Source organism: Vulpes lagopus, chromosome 4 (assembly GCF_018345385.1).
Source record: "Vulpes lagopus strain Blue_001 chromosome 4, ASM1834538v1, whole genome shotgun sequence".
In the NCBI taxonomy this organism is placed as follows: domain Eukaryota; kingdom Metazoa; phylum Chordata; class Mammalia; order Carnivora; family Canidae; genus Vulpes; species Vulpes lagopus.
In genome coordinates this window covers 58,505,953-58,521,421 of record NC_054827.1, presented here as the reverse complement: position 1 = coordinate 58,521,421, position 15,469 = coordinate 58,505,953, and the positions used below count along the sequence as shown (strand labels likewise).

The following is a 15,469-nucleotide window of genomic DNA, read 5'->3' as shown; positions in this document are numbered from 1 at the left end:
CATCCATCCACCCACTTACCCATCTACCCACCTGTCCACCCACCCACTCACTCATCCACCCACTCACCTGTCCATCCACCCACCCAGCCACCCACCCACTCACCCATCCACCCACTCACCCATCCATCCACTTCCCCATCCAATCCATCCATCTATGCATACATACATACATCCCCTACCCACTCACCCATCTGTATCATCCATCTATGCCCTCCCACCCATCCATCCTCATGCACTCAACCATCCACCCACCCACCCATCCACCCACCCACCCATCCATCCACCCACCCACCCATCCATCCCCCCACCCATCCACCCACCCACCCATCCATCCCCCCACCCATCCACCCACCCATCCATCCACCCACTCACCCATCCACCCACCCATCCATCCACCCACTCACCCATCCATCCACTTCCCCATCCAATCCATCCATCTATGCATACATACATCCCCTACCCACTCACCCATCTGTATCATCCATCTATGCCCTCCCACCCATCCATCCTCATGCACTCAACCAAAGCACCTATCTATCCGCCATCCATCCTTGCATCTGTCCATCCACTCAAGCACAACAGGAGCAAGGCTTTGGATCTGTGTCCACTCCAGGAAGGGCTGGCAGGGCCTCCTCGCCTTAGACGGGCCAGGTGGCTCCAGGAGTCCCGGGAACCTCAAAGGACAACAAGGGTGACAACCGAACATCGACGTCAAAGCACTTCTGGAGGGGACGACGCATGCGAGAGCTCTGGCTCGGAGGCACACGTGGCCCACCCCAGTCCACACGGCGCAGCCACGCACATCCGCTACAGAGAAGACCCCTCCGTCAGATAGAAGCTGAGGCCACAGTCGGGATGATCTGTCCAAGGCGAAGCTGAATTATGCAGAGTGGGAGCGGCGCAGAGCTCACCGCCCGCCCCACGTGGGCACCACACCGACACCCGTGCGAAGCGTCCGGGCCCTGTGTGAAGCGGCAGGGGGAAGCCGCCCCTGGCCGGGGAGGCAGCGCCACTGTGAAGGACCGGACTGAAAGCCGTGAGCCGGGGCACCTGCTTGCTGCAGGAAAAGCAGCCACAGGGCTGCCGCGTCTCCTGCCCTCGCACCTGACTGCAGAGGACCAGAAGCGAGCTCTTGCGCTGCCTCGGCTTCCAGGAAGCCCCATTCCTGGCCCGGCAGCTCCACGGAGCGCTTGGCTCATCAGCGGGGCACGCAGCTGGAGGTGCAAGGGCCACACGCAAGGCCAGAGCGGCGGGGAAAGCCGCCCAGGGCGCCTCCTGCATGGCCGCGAGGTGCAGGAATGGGTCGAAGCAGACCCCTGCCCCGTGGACCTGGGCAGATGCCAGTGGGACAGGCACGGGGCGGGGGTGGGTGGGGGGTCACCTGGAGACGAGTATGCGTGGCTGGGCAGGTGCACGGCCCTCTGCCCCCGGGTGAGCAGCCAATCCCCGGCCCACAGCGGGCCCCTGGGTCCTCACGCTGCCCTGGGGCTCCCGGAGCGGGGGCGGGCGCCTTCCCCTTGCTGCTGCAGCACGGGCTCCCTGCCCCCGGGGTCACGCCCCGTCTGACGCACAGAGTGACGCGGGCCGTGCCGACCACAGGCATCACCTTGAACCTCACAACCACTGACAAGTCTTGAGACTGAAAACTCAACCACAGAACACGCTTTCAAAGCCAGGAGCCAGGGTTCGAGGCGCGGCAGGAGGGCGGGCCGCCCCCAGGAGGCCGGGCAGGGGCAGCAGAGCCAGCACCCTGCCAGCCCGGAGCGGCGGGAGTGTCTGCAGACCCACTGGGGACACGGCGACCCGGGAATGCAGGGGGCCAGGCGCCACCGTGTCCAGATCGCGCGGAGCCCTGAGGCACAGGATGCGGCTTCACAGAAGCTGGCACAGCCCGAGCGCCCGCCCCAGGCCCCGCACAGCCACCTCCGGATCCAGGCACCGGGCAGGCCTTGGGGTCCCATGGCTCCAGGGTGGCCAGGCTCATTGCCAGTGGGGGGCTGGCCTTGGCCTCACCCTCCCCTCGTCCTCCGTCCAGGACAAGAGTAGAGGCTGGGAGAAGGGGGGCCAAGCCCAAAGGTAGGGGTACCCGGTGGCGGAAGGGGGACCGCCAGGAGGCGGGAGGAGGTGCTCTCCAGACAAGGGGACTGGGGATAAGGACCCAGCGGCAGGTTCTGGGGCGCCAGGAAGCACACACGACGCGGGACTCCACAAGCATAAGCCGGGTGGGGTGTCGAGGCTCCTGGGCTTTGGTGAGGGGTCTACTCGGCAGCAGAGGCCCTGGCCTCGGGCTGGGCAGGAGGTCCGGAGAGGCTCAGCGCGGGTGGAGGGAGCTGGGGCCGGCACCCACCAGGAGGGGGGTGGGCTGCAGCTGCTGTGAGCTTCCCAGAGATGAAGGTGACCACAGGCTGCAGGGTCAGGGGTGGGAGAGGGGGAGGCGTCACTGGCCGAGGTCCCGCGCTCAGCCCCTTCCCAAGCGGCCTGGCCCCTGGGCCCACGGGGACAGGGATGGGCTGTTCGCACATGGGGAGAGGCGGCTAGGGCCGAGGTCACCAGGTGGGCTCTCAGGACAGGTGAATGAGAAGGTCCAAACAGAAGGGCCGTGGCCGAGGAGAAGAGCCCAGCCCGGGGAGCCCCAGGATGCTTCAGAGGGGGCCCCGTGGGCCGCCACAGACGACAGGGGCCATGCACATGACCAGCCCAGCCTCCCCGGGGGCCGCACTCGGGCGTTACAGTGGGGCGGGGACCCGGGAAGGAAGCTCCCAGATGGCCGTGTGCATTCTCAGAGGGGCCCCTTGGAAGGGGAAATGGAACACGGAAAATAACCCCAACTGGGAAGGACCACCTCAAAGCTCTGCCGGTCGCTGACCCCCCGCCCCGTGGTCACTCCCCCCACACCCTCTGGTCACCGCACCCCACATCCGTGGTCTCCAGGACGGCATCCCCGTCCCTCACAGGCCGGGGCCCGGCCCACGTCTCCAGGCTGACCTCTCCCCTGTCGCATCTCCCCATCGGGGCCCGGGTGCACACACACGTGCTCGTGCCCCCGCCAGGCCTGCAGCGTGCCGCTCTCCCTCGGGACGGCGCCTCCCACGGCAGCCTCCGCCTCAAGGGTTTCCCTCTGACCACTGGGCAGCCCCCAAGCCCGAGGCACCCCAAGGTCCCCCGTTCAGCACTCCAACCTCTGCGCAGAACGCCCGGTTCCATCCAGCCACCGCCTGCGCCGCCCAGCACAGGGCGCCGGCCTCCGCGTCGGCAGCTCGGCCACCGCCCGAAGAGGGGGAGCCCTGCCCGCACAGGAGACTCCCCACCTCACCAGGCGCACCCCCTGCGCCAAATCAACGTCCCACCCGGGGCCTCGCCAAGTCCCGTGTTTCTGGTCGGGGGCCCCCTGACGGCGCCCGCACTGGGACCCACCCAGTCCTGCCTGCGGGTGCGGGGTGCTCCCCGCGGGGTGCTGCCTTTCCCATGTTGCTCACGGACGTGGTTCCTAACGCGACCGCTTGCCACCTTCTCTGTGGTGGAATTAAGAAAAGCGTCTGGGACGAGCATCCCCTGAAGGAGGAAAAGCGGAGAGGACAGGGACAGGGGTTGGGGCTGCCCCTGGCCCCAAGGAAGCGCCCTGCTGGCCGCGCTCCGGCGAGTTTCCGTAGCAAAAACAAAACAAAAACGGGTTTCTTAACTACAGATTCTGTGGGGGGGGGGGGGGGCCTGTGAGCTCCTGCTGTCGGGTTTCCCACACGTGACGCGGAGGACCCCGGCCGTGGCCACCACCGCGAGCGGCCCATGCCCAGGGGCCCGGCGAGCCACCGCACGGTTTCCTGTGCGCCCTGGCAGCTCTCCCGGGGGGATCCCAGCGTGAGGGCCTGCCCGCCCCGCTGCGGCTCCCGGGTCTCCACGCGTGTCCCCGCCGGGCCGTGGAATTGCAGCCGCTGACCACAGCCCTGGGACGACCACAGCCCTGGGACGTCTCGAGGCCTCCGCGTACCTTCGGGCCGGCGCCAGCGACAGCAGCCACAGAGGCGCTCTCCAGCCCCTGCCCGCAGCGCCCCCAGGCAGCGAGCCCCCCGCAGCCCCCCGGGGCGCCATCAGCCAGGGGGACGCCCCTCAGGTCAGCAACACCTGCTTCCAAGTAAGGATCGGGACCTTCTGACGTGCGCGGCCCGGACGCACGGTTCCCGGAGCCCCCTCGAGCAGGCGTGCAGTGCAGACGTGCGAGGCAGCCCCCGAAGAGCCCATGGTCACGCGGCACAGGGCCCTAGGGAGACTGCTGGCGGGACGGCCCCCCGAGGCCGTGGGCGCCCCGAGGACCAGGGCAGGGTGCAGGCCTGGCTGCCGGCCACACTCTCCTCTCCCGGGCGTCGGGCCTCACGTCCCCACACTGGGGCACACGGTGCCAACCAAGAGGCTGGTCCGTGCTTCGGAGGTGGCCTCGTTCCTGGAGGCCGGGGTCCGCATCACCCGAGGAGACGCCCGCTCGGCCCCGCAGAAGCACCACCGGTGCCACTGCACACCCAGGAGTGCACGCCCACGCACCCCTGCTCTGCCGCACGACGCCAGGAGGAGGGGGGCTCCCGGCCCTTCCCGTGACCCCGACAAGCCCCGGGCCACGGCCCGTCCTCAGGTCCCCCACGTGGATGGGCACCCTGTGCCTGTGTGCAGGGGATCCTCTCACAGACGTCCTGTCCTCCCGCCCCACAGATCCTTCCATGGGCACCCCCCCCCCGGGTCCTTCCATGGGTGTCCTGTCCCCGCTCCACCCCCACATCCCTCTATGGACACCCCATCCCCCCTCCACCCCTGGGTCCCTCCATGGGCATCCCGTCCCCCCCGGGTCCTTCCATGGGCACCCTGTACCCTCCACCCCCGGGTCCCTCCATGGGCATCCCGTCCCCCGCCCCGGGTCCTTCCATGGACACCCCATCCCCCCCCCCCCCCCGGGTCCCTCCATGGGCATCCCGTCCCCCCCCCGGGTCCTTCCATGGGCACCCTGTACCCTCCACCCCCGGGTCCCTCCATGGGCGCCCTGTCCCCCCAGCCCCCGGGTCCCTCCATGGGCACCCTGTCCCCTCTACCCCCAGGTCCCTCCATGGGCGCCATGTCCCCTCCACCCCTGGGTCCCTTCATGGGCGCCCCATCCCCCCCGCCCCGGGTCCCTCCATGGGCACCCTGTACCCCCAGCCCCGGGGTCCCTCCATGGGCGCCCAGTCCCCCCTGCCCTGGGTCCCTCCATGGACACCCTGTCCCCCTGTCTCCTTCCCTGGGATCTCCTCCCTGGGGATCCCTCAGCAGCTTGATCAGGATGCTGGGCCTGAGCAGCCACACTGCCCACACAGTCACCATCACCGTGGGCCGCTCCTACCTGGTCAGGCTCCCCGTCCAGCCCTGCTCCCCACCAAGGGAAGCGCCCCTAACTGCAAACCTAGACCCAGGACAGCCATACTGCGGTCCCTCCACCCAAGCTCTCGGCCCACAGTGGCTGCAACATTCCCAGAGCAAGGTGGGTCCTGGGTGCTGAGAGGAGAGTGAGCAGCCTCAGACCCAGACATCCAGACCTGCAGGTCCTGGGTGGGCCTCAGGGCTCCGAATGCTACCAACACACGCACGTGTGCACGCAGCGGCCTCACAGGGACAGCACCGGGGAGCAGCGAGCCCTTCTCTGATCAGCGGGGAGCCTTCCTGCGGGCCTGAGGGCAGGAGGCAGCCCAGACACCAGCAGCTCAGAGATCACAGCAGGTCCCGCCACCCGCAGTCCGAGAGCACAGGCTCCAGGGGCCAGGAACACAGGAGGATCCAGGGAGGGCCCTGACGCGGCAGCGAGGGACAGCCTGCCGCCCCCTCAGCCCACGCATCAGGGAGCAGAGGGTGGGAGCTTCAGGGGCACGGCCCCAGGCTGGGCAGGGGTCCCGGCCCTTGTCGCTGACCCATGTTCTGCAACCCCGACCACCCCCCCCAGACGAAGCCCAGGCTGATTCACTTTCTGGGCCATCTCTGAGGCCGCTCAGGGTCACGAAGCTGGAGGGCCCCGGGTCCCACATCCTTCAGCTAAGAACGCGGCGACGTCAACACGGGAACGATGTGTGGGGTGCGCAGCGTGTGCCTGTGCGTGTACGTGGGGGGTGTGTGAAGGCGGACAAGTGTGAGGACGTGCGGGTGAAGCGTGAGGGCATGGATGTGTCTGCAGGTGCATCTGTGGGAGGCGTCAGTGCGTGTGTGCACGCGTGTACACGGGCCACACGGGGGCCGCACGTGCCCAGCCCTACTAAGCGGGCAAGGTCCTTCCTGCCCGCCTGCCCAGCCCCGCGGTGTGAACCGAGGCACCTGGTGCCGGGCGACACGGGGTCTGTACCTCCTGCCCTGACCCGAGCCCCCTGCCTGGCGGGCAAGTGGACCACCTAAGGCCTGAGGCCACGGACACAGGCCCCCGTGTGGCTGCCACCGCGGGGCACCCCGGCCGCACTGCAGGAGGGGGAGAGCGCCGACAGCACAGACGGAGGACACAGTCTGGACAGTCTGGCCGCCACCAGCCGACGGGGCGTCTCTTGCATCACTCGACCAAGCCCAGACGCGGGGGCACTGAGTCAGAGAAAGCTGGCGGGTCACAGGCCCCGAGCAGTAACAAGAGGCGGCTCTCACCTGGCCGAGCGCTGGCCCCAGGCCCGGGGCACAGGAAGCTGCACGCGCTCCTACAAAGCCCCGGAGCCAGCCCGGAGGAAACCGAGGCACAGGGTAAGTACCCACCGCCAGGAGCTCCCGCACCCCTCACACCGCCCGCCACGCCGTCTGCGTCGGGAAACGGGATGAGGACGTTTTGGGCTGAGTCTGCAGGGACACAGCACGGACTGTCTGTCCCCCTGGGAGATGAGCCCTGGCCCTCGGGACCTCGGAGAGGGGACAGGAGACAGGCATCGCCCAAGAAGAATCGCCTCTGGGCAGGCGGCTGGGCAGCTCCCACAGCAGGTGGGGGCAGTGGCAAGCAGACATGTCCCCAAGGATGCCGCTCCGGTCTGAGCCAGGCACAGCACCCACGTCCACTCATGTGACCCCTGCTCCCCGCTGCGTCCCAGGAACCCCCAAACAGAAACCCGACCAGACCACTCTGCTAAAAAGGCTGGCAGAGTGGTGGAAAGGGAGGTGGGCGGGGGGTGGGGTGACTGGGTGACGGGCACTGAGGGGGGCACTTGACGGGATGGGCACTGGGTGATATGCTATATGTTGGCAATTTAAACTCCAATAAAATATAACTTAAAAAATAAAAATAAATAAATAAAAATAAATAAAAAGGCTGGCAGGGCCTCGGCACGGCTTTCCAAAGAAACAGAAGATGCTCCACGTGCCCTGCAGCCCTCACCTGCCCTTTCTGGCTCACCCACCCCCCCGGGCTGAGCCTGACCCCAGGCCCTGAAGGCTGCCCTGGGCCTCGTCCGTCCAGCCTGGAGCACACGGGCCTCAGGAAGCCGCCCTGAGCCCTCCGCCCGCCCCGTCCCCTTCACGCACCTCTGAAGGTCACAGGCTCCCCAGCACAGGCCAGCGTCCCCCCGGCACAGGCCAGCGTCCCCCCACAGACAGTAAGTTCCTAGAAGACAGGGGGCCTCGTTCCCACTGGGCCCCCAGCCCCTAGCCCGAGGCCTGGCACCCAAGCGTGGGTCCCACAGCTTCCCAGAGAAGGTGGTACAACCAGGACAAGTACCGCGTCGTCACAGCTGTCTGCCCAGCCTGTCCCCTGCGCCCCCACCAGGTCCGCAGGTGGGGCCAGACTCCAGCCCTCATAGTCCCTGGGGCCTGTGGAGGCCGGTCCCACACCTGGCACCTGCTGGGGCAGCAAGAAACAGTCCCTAGGCCTGCCCCGAGCAGGTGCAAGCCCTGGTCTGAGGCCAGGATGTGTCCCCTCAGGGTGCGGGCCGCCTGCCCAATTCCTGCTGCCCTGGCCCGGGCCATTCCCCGGCTGCTTCAGGTCAGGGCCAGCCGCCCTGGAGGGAGGACAGCAGACCAGATCCTGGGGAGGGGACCCGAGGACCAGCAGGGCAGATGTGGGAGTGTCGCCTGTGAGGAATCAGGTGTCCCGGTGGGATGCCCGCGGGACACGGCCCTGGAAGCCTGCAGGACACCTGGAGCATGCAGCGATGGGAGGCTGAGCCCCGCCAGCGACCCGAGGCCTAGGGAAAGGGGGTCCAGACCAAGGAGGCTGCCCGTGGGCTCGCTCCTCAGCTCCTCAGGGGCAGAGAACCGCGCTCCCCACCCCCAACGGCCCCGAGCCAGGAGAACCCCACCCCCACCCCCCCTGCCTCCCTCCCCCTTCCAGCCCCCACCCAGCAGCACCTGTCGGCCGCGGCAGGTGGAGGCACCAGCAGGTGAGCCAACGAGGTGAGGAGGCCCAGGGAGATGGGGCAGGAGGACGGGGGTCCCTGCGGGGGGGGGGCCCGGCGGCTAAAGCGCTCGGCGGCGGGGGCGCAGGGCAGCAGGGGAGGGGCCTGTGGGGGAGGGGCGGGGGGACCTAGAGGAGGCGGGGGAGGGGCCGGGCAGGGGAGGGGCCCGGGGCGGGGCGGGGGGGACCTAGAGGAGGCAGGGGAGGGGCCGGGGCAGGGGAGGGGCCCGGGGCGGGGCGGGGCGGGACCTAGAGGAGGCAGGGGGAGGGGCCGGGCAGGGGAGGGGCCCGGGGCGGGGAGGGGGGACCTAGAGGAGGCGGGGGGGGGGGGGGCCGGGGCAGGGGAGGGGCCCGGGGCGGGGCGGGGGGGGGACCTAGAGGAGGCAGGGGAGGGGCCGGGGCAGGGGAGGGGCCCGGGGCGGGGCGGGGGGACCTAGAGGAGGCGGGGGAGGGGCCGGGGCAGGGGAGGGGCCCGGGGCGGGGCGGGGGGACCTAGAGGAGGCGGGGGAGGGGCCTCGCAGGGGAGGGGCCCGGGACGGGGCGGGGCGGGGGACCTAGAGGAGGCGGGGGAGGGGCCGGGCAGGGGAGGGGCCCGGGGCGGGGCGGAGGGGACCTAGAGGAGGCAGGGGGAGGGGCCGGGGCAGGGGAGGGGCCCGGGGCGGGGCGGGGGGGGACCTAGAGGAGGCGGGGGAGGGGCCGGGCAGGGGAGGGGCCCGGGGCGGGGCGGGGGGCACCTAGAGGAGGCAGGGGGAGGGGCCGGGGCAGGGGAGGGGCCCGGGGCGGGGCGGGGGGGGACCTAGAGGAGGCGGGGGAGGGGCCGGGCAGGGGAGGGGCCCGGGGCGGGGCGGGGGGCACCTAGAGGAGGCAGGGGGAGGGGCCGGGGCAGGGGAGGGGCCCGGGGCGGGGCGGGGGGGACCTAGAGGAGGCAGGGGGAGGGGCCGGGGCAGGGGAGGGGCCCGGGGCGGGGCGGGGCGGGGGGGTACGTAGAGGAGGCAGGGGAGGGGCGGGAGGGCGGCGCGGCGTCCGGGTATGGGGGCGGGGGCCGACGGGGTCAGGGAGGCCCCGGGATGGGGCCCGGGGGGCGGGGCCGAGCTGCGGTGGAGGGCGGGGCGGCCGGCAGCGGGACCCAGAGCAGGGCGGGCGCCCAGGGCTCCCGCGGGCACACCTGGGCACACCTGGGCACACCTGGGCCCGGGCCCTTCGGTGCGCAGCAGGTCGCCAGGGCGCCGGGCCCTGAGGGCGGGGACAAGCCCCCCCCCCCCCCCCCCCCGCGGCAGCACGGGAGCTCCCCGCGGAGCTCAGGCGACCCAGGAGCCGGGAACCGCCCCAAACCTCACTTCCCGGGTCAGGGTGCCTTGTCCTGTCCTGCCCGCGGCCCAGCACCCGGGAGGGGACACGAGGTACATGTCACCCCCACTGGCAGGCCACCGCACAAGGCCATTCTGCACACGGCAGTGGGCCCTGGGCGCGTGCAGGAAAACCCAGGCCCTTGCTCCCCCCTGGCCAACAAGTGGTCATTTGGGGCCCTGGGGGTTGAGGCCGCAGGGGAGGAAGCTGGAGGAAGGGAGGAAGCTGGTGCCCGTAGGGGCACAACCCCAGGCACGGGGGTGGGGGGGCAGAGACCCCCCCAGCTGCTCCTCTGCAGACAAAGCCCGCTGCCCCAGCCACCACTCCAAGGCCAGGACCTGGGCACGCACACTAACCCTACTTCCCCACCACTGCCCCCCTGTCCCCAAACACAGCCACTCCCTCCTCAAGCTGTACCCCTCAAGGTCCCGCCCGAGTGCCACCCACCCCAAGGGAGCAGGAGTCACACGCGTGATGTCTCCCTCTTCCCCCCCACCAGCCTCCCACGTCCTAGACCCCCACGCCCTGCCCCTGAGCAGGCCTCAAGGGTTCTGCAACATGTGTTGGTTCCCCCACGTTGCTGGAATGAATTTCTGCGCCGTGTTTAGATACAACGGGGAGGGGGGGGGCGACAGGAAGTGGACCCAGTCTGGCCGATGTTTACGAGGCTCCTCCTGGGGGCTGGGGAGGGGGATGAGACTATGTCCCGAAACTCCTTCTGCCCCAGCTGAGCACAGCAGCAGGCGCCCCTCCTGGGGAAGGGCAGGACCCCGTATTTCAACTGTCTAGTCAGGGCGCTCCTGGGTGCTCTCAGGCCGGGCCAGCCTGGTGCCACAGGGTCCCCAAAGCACATGGTTACATCCCAGAGCTCCGCACACCAGGGCAGCGTAAGACTGCTGCAGGAACCTCCCTGTGGAGGGGCCGAGGCTCAGCGGCTGGGGCTTGAACCCCCCATCTCAGCGCCCCCAGCAGGACCGGCTCTCTCCCACCGCACTGACACAGACGGCCTCAGTCACCGTCCATCACCCGGGCCTCCTACAGCCTCCTGTGGGCCTCCAGCTGACGGCCTGCGAGGCCTCTGCTTACCCCAAACCAGATCCTGAGGAATATGGGGCTGTGGGCATGTGACTGCACCACGGGGTAGCAGGGAGGCTGCGGAGCAGCAGAGGAGGACCCGCTTGGCACATATGGCTCCCACCTTCCCCCCTGGCGTCCAGGCCAATCTGCAGACTGCACCCCAGGCCCCCCACCACATGTGTGTCTGCGCCCATCCCGTCCGTCTGCCCACATCGCCACCACCAGTAGTGACGCCTGGACTTGGACGGAAACGTTCTAAGGAAGCCAAGAGGACTGGGAAGTGGCAGGAGACTCTGCATATGTGCTTCCCCAGCAGGTTTCCACCTGCCTGGCAGCTCTGCAGGTAGGGAAACCGAGGCTCTGTGCGGGAAAGTGTGCCTTGCCCAGTGAGCCAGCAGCAGCCAACCCCCGAGGTGCATGGCCTCGGGACAGGCTCCGTGCCTGGAGGATACAGGGGCTCGTCTTATCCTGGGGGCAGAGCTCCCTGTGCCTGAGGCACCTTCACAGACTCCAGCCTCTCCCTTAATTGTCTAGAAGGAATGACCAGAAACTGTAGAAAAACTGTCCCCCCCCCCACCCCGCCGGAAAAACCAACAGTGCGGCCTTTCATTGTACCAGCTGAACCCCTGGTACACCAGAACCCTAGAGCTGCCCCGGCCCTGGGCCTGCCTGGCCAGGTGGGCTCGGGCTCCCCCCACCTGGAGCCCACCTGGCTGCAGGCCACCACCTCCCAGTCCGGGAGGGGAGGCTGTCCTGCTGGGGGCTCCCCTCGTCAGCCGTGATGGAGGGGTACAGTGGCACCCCCGAAGGACAGCCAGTGCGACAAGAGGCAAGCAAGCAGGGGGTCTGCTGCAGAACCCTCCAGAACAGAACCCCCCTCCCCTCCCTCAGGCCCTCTTCCCCATTTTCTCAGCCTCACCTGAGACTTGGCCTACGCCGGTATCTCCCTCCCTCCTCCCACCTCCACAGCTCCCTTCCCCCATCCCCTCCCCCCCAGCCTCCAGCACATGTTGGCCTCTGTGGGCCCTGAAATGCTCCTCCGGCGAGAGTCTACCCTGTGCATCCACCGCCCCTCTGACCATGTGCACCCCTGGCATCACCGTCCTGGTCCCCTCACCTCTCCCTTCTTCTTCCCAGCTCTTGCCCCGTGCAGCTCCCCTCCTCCCGTCATGTCCCCCATCCCCTCTATCTGCCACGTTCCCTCCACACGTGAGCTGCCCCCCCCCCATCCTCCTGCCACAAAGCTGCTGCTGCTGCTGGGGGGCAGAAACTAGGCCCTTCCTAAGGTCCCTCCAAGCCCCAGTGGGCCGGGCAGAGCTCCACCGCCCAGACAGGCTCCGGGCGCCGCAGGGCGCAAAGACCTCTGTGTGGGTCCCCGGAGTCCCGGCTTGGGAGGAGCCCCTGGGGATGGGGAGCGGCGGCGTCCTGGTCCTCCCTGCGCCCCGCTGGTCCACCTGGGAGGCAGCGACAAAGTTCAGCTGCCGGCAGCCCTGGTCAGGTCCCAGCAGGGTGGGGGCAGCAGGGACCGGAGCCCTGCTCGACCTTGGCAAGCCCGTTTTTGTACCCGGGAGAGAGGTGCAGCGTGAGCAGCAGAGAGGCTGGAGGGGACCCGAGTCCCGGGGTGCCGCAGGCTGGGAGAGGGCCAGGAGCGCACCCCCAGGTCCGGGCACACAGGAGCGCACCCCGAGCCCGCGCCCGCGCCCACTTTCGTCCCCCCCCCCCGCGGGAGGGATGCGCGGCGCCAGCAGCGCCCACCTGGGCTCCGCAGCGGCCTGACTCGGGTCGGTCCCCGCCCGCGGGTCCCCAGGGCCGCGCTGAGCCCCGCAGCCCCGCCGCGGCCTCGGCGCCGGGTGACCTTGAGCGGCCCCTCCCCCTCCCCTCCCCGTCCCCGTCCCCCTCCCCCGGGCCCGCCCGAGCCCCCGCCGCGTCCCGGTGCCCGCGGGCAGCGGAGCCGCGGCGGGGGCGAGCGGAGGGCGCGCGCCCCGGGCACTCACCGTCCTCCAGAGGCGCGGGCGCTTGGCGGGCGCCAGGGTGGCGGTGAGCAGCAGGTGCGAGGCGGCCACCGCCAGCCCGAAGCCCACGGCCAGCAGGCTGCGCACCGGCAGGAGCGCGTAGGACACGAAGGTGACCAGCAGCAGCTGCCACACGCCCTGGTCGGCGGCCGCCGCGCCCGCAGCCGCGCCCGCCGGGGCCCCCGCGGGGCGGCCGAGCGCCAAGGGGCAGCCGAGCAGCGCGAAGGTGAGGCTGAGCAGCAGCGCGAGCTGGGCGACCTGCCGCAGCTGCGGGCCCCGCAGGGAGCGCGCGTTGGTGACCGCGAGCAGCGCCAGGAAGAGCGCGCAGTGCGCGGGGGGCGAGCCCCGGGCCAGGCCGCCCGCGGGCCCCGGCGCGCCCAGCAGCTCGGCCAGCGCCCGCGCACCCGCCAGCGCGCTCAGCACCGCCAGCGCCTTCAGCGTGGCCGCCTGCTCCAGCCGCAGCGTGTAGCCGCGGAACAGCGCCTCCAGCTCGGGGCACGCGAACGCCTCGCCGCACGCCCGCGGCCCGCGCCGGCCCGGCCCCGCCGCCCGCCCTGCGCCCCCGGGCTCGCCCGCGCCGCCGCCGCCGCCGCCGCCGCCGCCGCCTCCGCCTCGGCCGCGCGGCGCCCCCGCCATCTCCGCGCCATGCGGCGGCCGGGCCGGGCGGGCGGGCGGGAGGCGCGGCGGGAGGCGCGGGGCGCGGCGGGCGCTCTCGGGGCGCAGGAGGCCCCGCGCGCGCGCCCCGAGCGCGTCCCCCCCGCCGCCGCGCCTGCGCACTGCGCCGCCCGCCCGCCCCGGCCCCCGCGGCCGCCGCCGCAGCCTCAGTTTCCCCGCCGCGCCGTCCGGGTGTCCAGGGCCGCCGGCTCAGGGCCCGCCCCGGAGGGGCCCCGCGGAGGACGCAGGCCCCGGCACAGGCGGGACTCAGGTCCCCAGAGCCCCGGAGGCAGCAGCAGGGCCCTCCGGGTGCCCTCGGGCCCCAGCGCGCGCCTGCCCCGCAGGCCCCGGGAACCGCCGCCGCCGCCCCTCCTCTGCGGGCCCCAGGTCTACACTGTGGGGAGCCGCATCACTCGGGCCCCCGCAAGGGCACAACACGGGCCACACAGGTCAGCCCCGTGGCTGCAGCCGCGGCACCTCACCCCGCCTGGCCGGGGGCACCCCTGCGCCGCCCCCGCAGCTCACGCCCCCCGCCCGGTGGCCGCCGCCCCTCCTGCACAGGCCTCCCCAGGCGCAGCCCTCCCGGCTCCAGCTCGGTGACCCGTCCCCAGGGCCCAGGGCTCCTTCGGGCACCCCCGGGGCAGGGGGACTGGAATGTGCCGGCCCTCCCTGTCTCCAGAAGACAGGACCGCGTGTTCCCCACCAGTGCCCACCTGTGCCCACCGGTAGCAAAGTCCACACGGTCTCCCAAGCTTGGAGGACCGAGCGTGGCCTCTCCGGCTAAATGTATACTTTTACGTCCTAATGATATTACGGAAGGAAAGCTGAGTAATGTCCAAGAATCTGGCAGGCCACCCAAGGACAAAGGAATGACCAATGCCCTGGGACCCAGGTCACAGCACCCGCCCCCGTCAGCAGCACATTCATGAGCAGGATCTGCGTCCATCTCCTTCACAGAGACACAGAGACGGAGGCACCAGGCCCCCGTGGGAGCCCCCGACGGCCCCCGGGTGGGGAACGGGGTGGGTGCCGTGGGCCAGGGGCTGCAGGTGCGCTCATCCTCTCTGGTCCCATCCACTGGGCAGTCTGCAGCCAGGGAGGACGGACACGCTGTCTGAGACACACCACGGGGCCCACACCCCATGTTCCTGCAGATGTCATCACTTAAATCATGTCTCCCCTCCTCCAAAATCCACATGCTGAGCTCCTAACCCCGAGTAGCTCAGAACATGACCCTCTCTGGGACTTAGGTCTTGCAGACGACCTTGAGCTGAGGCCACCCTGGGATAGAGTGGGTCCTAAGCTAACAGGACTGGTGTCCTTCCACAGAGGGGACATCGGGAGACAGACACACACAGGCTCAGAGAAAGAAGGCGCGATGACTTGCGGCAAACAGAGGAGCCATGGGAAGGCAGGAGGTTCCTCCCCCAGGGAACTCGGCCCTGAGACCCCCATCCCAGCCTTCCGGCCCCCATGGCTATGGGAACAGGCGTCCACACCCCTGCTCTCGGGGCTGCGTGAGGGCGACCCTGGCCACGAGCACCCATAGCACGGTCGGCCCTGGATACCGTTGTCCACAACGGATCATCAATATTGACCAACAGCAGAGTGGCCGCTGCACAGACCCGGGCGAGACACTCTGCTCTTCCTGGAGGCACCTCATCCCTCCCTGCGGGAGGTGAGCAGAGGGACGGGAGCCATCGTGGTCATCCTGTGTCCCCCAGTCCTGGAGCACGCCACCGGGCAGCGCCAGCATCTCGTTAGAGACGGGAACGCGGGCCTTCTGGAGCAGGAGCACAGCCGGGCGTCCCTCGGACCCGTCATCGGTCACAAATCTTGGTCTTTGCCTTTGAGGCTCACCACGGCTGAGGGCTTGTCCGACCGAGAAACCCCGGGACTCTGTGGGACGGCGGTGGGCGTCGTGCGGCAGGGCTGCGGCCTCCCCAGCGGCATGTGGTGTCCAGGCCAAGAGCGCAGACGTGCGCCTCCTCCCCCAGCTGCGTGACTCCGGGCAGGT

At 70.2% G+C, this 15,469-nt stretch overlaps 1 protein-coding gene across 1 annotated transcript in view; it reads right to left on the bottom strand.

Moving 5' to 3' along the window:
- ADCY1 (adenylate cyclase 1) overlaps positions 1-13,434 on the bottom strand; it is a 100,698-nt gene extending 87,264 nt beyond the window's left edge. The window contains exon 1 of the mRNA XM_041753714.1: positions 12,781-13,434. Within this exon, the coding sequence (XP_041609648.1) occupies positions 12,781-13,434 (654 nt within the window). The remainder of the gene's footprint in view (positions 1-12,780) is intronic.
- Between the last annotated feature and the right edge of the window lie 2,035 nt (positions 13,435-15,469).